General features: G+C 38.2%; 1 protein-coding gene across 1 annotated transcript; it reads right to left on the reverse strand.

Moving 5' to 3' along the window:
- Positions 1-6,172: 6,172 nt before the first annotated feature.
- Positions 6,173-7,043, reverse strand: LOC113023413 (CD209 antigen-like protein E; the record flags this gene model as incomplete). The annotated part of the gene is made up of 4 exons (XM_026169411.1): positions 6,173-6,176; positions 6,383-6,587; positions 6,685-6,771; positions 6,950-7,043. Coding segments are annotated over 4 exons (390 nt in total), but the record flags the coding sequence as incomplete, so codon positions are not given.
- Positions 7,044-7,482: the final 439 nt, after the last annotated feature.

Below are 7,482 nucleotides of genomic sequence, written 5' to 3' on the forward strand. Positions count from 1 at the left end.
CATCTCTGCTGGAGGACACTGAGTGGACACTTGACCTTGCGTTTTTAACAGACATTACTGGGAAACTGAACCATTTGAACTGTGAGCTGCAAGGCAAAGGTAAGACTGTTGCTGACATGATAAGTGCTTTAAATGGATTTAAAGCCCAGATGAACATTTTCTCTGTGCATTTACAGAGAAAATAGGTGCTGCACTTTCCCTCTGTGCAGATGGTGCTGAAAGACAATGCTTCAGCATCTAAGACTTTTGACAAAGTTGCAGAAAAGTACACTCAAGTCATAAACTGACTTGGTCAAGAGTTTGAGAACAGGTTTTGTGACCTTGATCAGCTTGAGCCATGTGTCTCATTTGTTTCCAATCCTTTCATGAATGTGGACACAACATGCATTGCTGAGCAACTAAGTTCAATGTTCAGCTTGGATGCTGGACAGGTGGAAATCGAAATTGTAACATTGCAAAATGACGTCCACCTCAAAGCCTATCTGGGTGCACCAAACTTTTGGTGCCTTGTTGACACAGAAAAGTACAGTGGTGTGTGCACAGCAGCTATGAAGGTTGCCAGCCTGTTTGGTTCAACCTATCTTTGTGATTCAGCCTTTTCTGACATGAACTTCATCAAGAACAAACACAGAACACGCCTCTCCGATGCACATCTGCAAGACTCACTCAGAGTTGCAGTGTCAAGTTATACCCCAGATTAGAACACACTGGTGAACAGCATGCAATGCCAGGTTTCCCACTAACAGACAAAGAAAGCCATATTAGATGTTCTCAGTGGCAACATTACAGTGTCATGTCAAAGTTGAATTTAATTATTGAAAAACAAATGTGTTTGTTAAATGTAACATGTGAAAATTTGCTTTAAAATGCTGCCAATTTGGTGAAAAGTTCTGTAAAATTTGAAAGTTGATTTTTTGTATGTTACATACATACAAAAATAATGTATGTAACAGTGCATGATTTGTTAAAATTTGTTAGTGGTAAGTGAAAATGTTGTAGAAGTGATCACTTCAAAATGTAAATACTTGCAGAGATATATAGAAATAAAGCGTTGCATATTGATATTTATGTTTCCTACCTTGTTTCCTACTTGCATTCTTTATAATTATGGTGAAAAATAATTAACATAATTAGTGTCCGTACATAGATGAATATCATTAATTATTAATGATAACACATAATTAAGTTAAACTGAGGAAATTTGTTATTTGAGAAGTGTGTGTCAAACTGGTAGCCCTTCACATTAATCGGTACCCAAGAAGTAGCTCTCACTTTCAAAAAGGTTGGTGACCCCTGTTTTAATGTAACTCTGAGGTGTAAAATGATAGTAGTTAAAATCGAGTGTTAAAAATGAGTGTTTCTATGTCAAATCTGGAGGTGTTACAATGGAAACATCTTGACCTCTTAACTCTGAACTCCTAGAGGGGCTATGACACCAACAGAGTACATTCACAGACTCCGCCCCCAGCACGGCTCCAATCGAAGCTGAAGTGAAGCCGTTTCAGAACATTTTGCTCTACGTATTTGAGTTGTTTGCCATGCTTGGTAAGTCATTTTTTCAAAGATTGTTTCAATTATTTCTATTAGCTTTTACTTCTGTGGCTCTTTGGAGTTGAGACAAAGCTGTGTGAAAGGCAATAGCCATGTTGCTCGGTGATAGCATAATATTCTGTTTTAGCTAGCTGAAAGGTATTGTCTGCGGGCAAATACCACAGCCTTGAAAAAAGCTTGCATGTGAATTTTCAGTCAAACTTTTGGTCAAATACACCTAAAACAATGTCTAGAATGTGAAATGTTGGTATAATGGTGCTACTTGAAGCCTGAAAACGATCGCCCATATAAAAAAAAACCGAGCAAACAGCAGTAGCAGACGTCCTGACTGGATTCTACGTTAGCATAGATCCCTCCAGAGTTTTGTGCACACGGTCTAGGTAAAAATGAAAAAGGTTGAGGTTTTACATTTAGTTCAGTATTACCTGTTGCCCGTGTCCTTGTCTTTTGGGAAAATACTTTACACAAGTAATGGCTCAAAGAGGATTCCTTTTTTTTTTTTTTTTTTACTGTGCTGCAATTGTTTACTGGATTATTTGTGCCATTAATTAGGGTCAACAAATTTTTATTCAATCTCCGCACAGGATATGCTTGTGAAGATGGAATATGGGGGAGAGCAGAAGTGCGTTGAAGTTCCACAAAGGGATGAATGAAGGACATGCATATTGTATTGAAGAAATAAGTGATGAGAATGCTGTTATTTGCATTTACCAGCTCACCTATGTCAGACCTTTTGATAAACAAAATTCTAATGAAAGTGAGAACATGTATACTGTTACATCTTTCAGAAAATGTTTTGAAATTGTGGTGCACAGTTCAGAATAAATGTTTTTCAAAAACCATTGCGTCTTTTTAGTAAATGTTTATTTCCAAAAGAAATTTCTAGAAGTTCAGAACAGTAAAATTCCCGCTTTTTAGAATGAATTAGAAGATAACTCTTACGTAGTTAAACTAAAATACTCTTGGAGAATTAATATATAAACTCTTAACACCAAGTGTTAAATTATCAACTCCAGACAGATTTGGTGTTTAACACTAAAACAGAGTTAAAGTACCAACTCTCCAAAAAGAGTTAAATTAACACTCTCTGGTGTGGACCCATATAGACACTTTAATAGTGTTGAAATCAAATCCGACAGTGTTAATTTGGACATGCTGGATTTGCTGTGTACAGAGAATGTGATGATTTTATGGATAATTAAAGTCAGTCATATATCCACAAACACAACAAGCTGAAAGTCAGTGATGCTGCTCGGTTTGCAGTCCTGAATATCACGGCACAAGCAGGATTCACTGCACTGTTAATGTTAGCTATGTTATATTGCTGCCTCTGTTCGGTGGGGTCGAGCCAAACTGACTTTAACGTGTGTTTGAACGAGCTGACGGTTCACTCGTTAAGCTGAAAGAAAGATGCTTTAATCACAGGAGTCACACATGTGTCCACTGTACCATCTGGGAACTCTTCTTGTTTCGTAATAACACAAACACTAAATCCTCCTTTTGTGCTGTTTTGTAGCAGTGTATACACCTGAGACTGTCATCTGTCTGTCTGGCTGTCCTGCACTCTCTCTCTTTTTCTCTCTGATTGTGTAATAAAAGTATGAACATTCATTAATAAGTCACACTTGTGTTTGAATCCTGCATCTTATCACACATTTGATTTCCATGTGTGACAACTGCAAGTGTCCAGAGTGAGGACAGACTGAGGGACCCACTGCTGCACATCATCTGTGAGGCTTTGCACCCCTGATGATCCACCAGGACAAACTCAGCAGGGTGTGAGGAAGAGGAGGAGGAAGAGCCAGCAGCAGCTGACAGATGGAGAGAATAGACAGACTGTTCCCTGTTTGTGAAGGACTGCTAGGAAAGTTTAAATAACTAATCGTCTGTCCTGAATCAGTCTTATTAGGCAATGTTCAAATAATTTGATCATTCCAGTGTTTTCAGTGTGGGACAAAGTACTCAGGGCCTTCAAGTTACACACTATGAAAGGCAGCAACAAGTTTAATATTCAGAAACCTAAAGTATGTATCAGCAGCAGAATGGAGCTAAAAATAAATGTTTCATTTCTATAAAGCTTTGAGTATTTTGCATTAGTAGTACTGCTGTGTTTGTTGCTGTCAGGAGTAGTGTCGTGGATGAGAGAAGGAGGACCCAAACGCTGGACTCACAGGCAGGTAGGTGAAGGTGGATGTTTATTGCCGAAGGAGTGAACAAACAGTACAGAGGTAGGAAATGGCTGGCTGGCTGAATGAATGAACGAACGAACAAAGGACTGACTGACTGGCTGGTTGACAAACTGAACACACAGACGACATTAACATCAATGACACGACAGTGAACGAGTAGAAACAGAGTGCTTAAATACACAGACTGATGAGGATGATAATGAGAGACCAGTGAGTACACAGCTGAACATAATCTGGCTAATGACACAAGACGAGCTGACACAGGAAAAGCAGGAAGTGAGCACATGGAAGTGGCAAAATAAACTGAACATGAACAAAACTGAAAACACTGGGTCACCGACCCAGGAACCCTGACAGTTGCATCATATTGCTGTAATTGTTTATATGCTTTATATATTCTGAGGTAAGTTGATGTAACGCGGTTAAAGGACCAGGGCGCCTGACTGCAGCCTCATAGACAATGAGCTATCAGAATAAGTTTCGACTATGATTTCCTGTGTTTTATTCACACCCTCAGGCTCCAAAGTTGAGCTCAAAATATATATATTATGTTTGTTATGAGGAATATATAGACAGATGTACAAAAAATAAATAAATATGCATATATATCACAACCAAAAATAATGTTGACAATACAAAACAGCTTATTGGGTTCCAAAAGGGAGGTGGAATGAGGTGTAGTCCAGTATGTGATTTATTTTAGTTCCATGGACCTGTGATAGGTCATGTGTCAACAGTTTGATTCAGTCCATAGGTTCATAATCCTACCGCAACGTAGCGGTGGTCGGGTGGCTCGCCATCTCGCGCTGATCAGGGCTGATTGCGGGAGAAAAAAAAAACCTGACCTAAACAAGGTCAAAAACATAAATCATCATTCACAGAAGAAAACGAAACAGCATTCTACTGCTGTGACAAAATAAATCCATAAATAACAAAGTCAAGTAATCAATGCCACGTTTTATACAACAATCAATAAACCATCATCTCTTATAATGAATTTCATTCTAAATACTATTATAGAAAAACATTCTCATGGGTCCCATCAAAGTATATCAGCGTTAAAGCTAATAAATATTATTCAAAGTTAATCAAATATGTTTACAAAACTCATTTAATCACAGGTGTTGCGCAACAGATTCAATAAGCTCAATGGAATTTAACTCAATGCAAAATCTCATAGGCCGTTTTGGCATTTCATCAGAAAAGTAACAAAAAACATCCAAAACGGACAAAACTACAAAAATCAAATCACTCGTTCAACTCTAGATACATTAAGTCAACATTCGTCCATAACGGAATAAACAAAAACAATATTCAATAAATAAAACTAGTAATTGCACTTACTGTCGCTAGCCTAGCTTTAGCTTACTGGCGTTTTAGGATGTGCGATCGCGGCTCCGCATTGTCATTAATTGTGACAAAACAAACAAATAACGCACCGTTGAGTCGATTGTGAGGTAGTGTAAAGATGAATGAATCGGCCGGGTTATTGCACGCTGTCAACTGGCCTGTAGTGCAAAATTTGTCGATATCTGACAAGTACGCCAACCACAGGGACAACAGCAGCCAGAGGAGCAGGGACATGCAGCTGATTGACCCGGAACTTATACAGGATTCATTCCCGCCACAATAAAGGGACTGGCGGAAGTGGGGTCAGAAGTTACCGTGGTTACATTGATCTATAGTGTTACATCATATTCTATAAGGATGTTATGTGTTTGTAGACTTTCTGCCCAGTTTGACCCATTTAGCAGAAGTCAGCCTGTTTAAGGCTCTGATATCTATTCTGTATGACTTACAGCTACAGCAGTTATGACATGGTCTGATTTTCTCACCCAATAAAGGAATATTTCATATATCAGTCTACTCTTCATTTTATCAGAAACAGTTATCACAGCTCGTACATTTTCTTTTTATAAATATATGTAAGCAATGAGCCAAATTTAGTAATGCCAACATACTGAAGGAACAACATTTGTCTCTTATATATGATACACCTATAGATGCACTGTCAAAGATACTTGTCTTTGAGTGAAGATTTAAGGTGATAAGACATATAAATAACTGCAACTTGAATCTGTACTGAGGCTCAGTATTTGACACAGAGTTCATGTTCACTGCTGTAATAGCCAATAATGATTAATATAATAACTATAATATTTGCCATATTATATTTACATTACCAAAGTGATATGACTTTAGTCTCATGAACAACATTAGCTAATTGTTATTTACTAACTAATCTTAAATGACTGTTCACTACAGAAATGAAGCCCAACAATCATGTTTTACTGTCCTGTGGTCTCAGCCTCAGATACTTTGCAAGTGTTTTGGAGTTTGCAAGTGTTTTGGAGTTTGTACGTGCTTTGTCTCTAGGGGCCACCGTACTGAACAAACAACTACACACAAGGACAAGAATTTACACCTACACTTTATCTTAAAATGCAAGTTACCAATAATAATTTATGAAAGAGTTATGTAACAAACATAAAGTGTGAAACCTGATGGTAGGTGTAGTCCCATCCACCCATTTCCATGTCTGTTCTTTTTCTGCGTCAGTCAGTCCAATCCATGTCCGATTTTTTAACTCTCTTATGAAGTTCTTATTCACAGAAAAAGAAATGAACAATAATATAAAATACATCTGAGTTTTACACTTTTGTCTTTGTGTCTCAGAAACAGATTTTGCTCCTATATACTGTACCTGTTCCTCTCTGCTGTTGATAATCACCAAGTCTGCCCCTCTCTGCAGACAGTCCTCTCTGCTGTCATTCCAGGTGTTTTCAGTAGATGAAACGTAATATAAACTGTGTTTGAAGTATATCCATCCTCGTTGGATATAGCGAGCTGCAAAGGACAGTAAAACTGAACCTTCAAAATTATGCTCAAGAAAATAACAAACAGCAATGTTAATAATGATAATACTGTTTAGCGTTACACTCACCTAATTCATTCATTTTAATGTCTTCTTCTTTAGTCAAGTTTTTCATAATGGCCTCACAATCTGGTGTTGTTGTTGTATCAGAACTGTCTGTAAGAGCAAACATTTCCTTAAGTAACTACACCACCAGAGTGCCACATGAATGAACCTGATTCAAGTTAAATTAATTGCAATTCTTCAAACTGTAACGGTCTCTGTCATTCTGATTTTATATTATTCAGATGGTGAATTTATGGTCACATTACAAAGAAAATGTAAATTGACTCACAAAAAGCCAGTCGCAGTGAAATGTTGAGTGTAGCTTGAAGAATACACAGAAGTGCAAAGCTCAAAGCAACCAGTCTGCAGAGTTTTCTTTCTGTGTGCAGGTATCAAACAGATAAGAAAATTACATTTATTGTCATTATATAAGAATGTACAACGAAAATTATGGTGCACTGCCAGGATATGGACTCATGCATAATAATAATACTATAAACACCAACATGAGAATAAAAAATGTCCATCCATTCGCTTCCGCTTATCTTTTTCAGGGTCGCGGGGGGCGCTGGAGCCTATCCCAGCTGTCATAGGGCGAAAGGCGGGGTACACCCTGGACAGGTCGCCAGTCTGTTGCAGGGCTAACACATAGGGACAGACAACCATTCACACTCACATTCACACCTAGTGACAATTTGGATTAATCAATTAACCTATCCCCACAAGCTGCATGTCTTTGGACGGTGGGAGGAAGCCGGAGTACCCGGAGAGAACCCACGCAAACACGGGGAGAACATGCAAACTCCACACAGAAAGACCCTG

Source organism: Astatotilapia calliptera, chromosome 6 (assembly GCF_900246225.1).
Source record: "Astatotilapia calliptera chromosome 6, fAstCal1.2, whole genome shotgun sequence".
NCBI lineage: Eukaryota > Metazoa > Chordata > Actinopteri > Cichliformes > Cichlidae > Astatotilapia > Astatotilapia calliptera.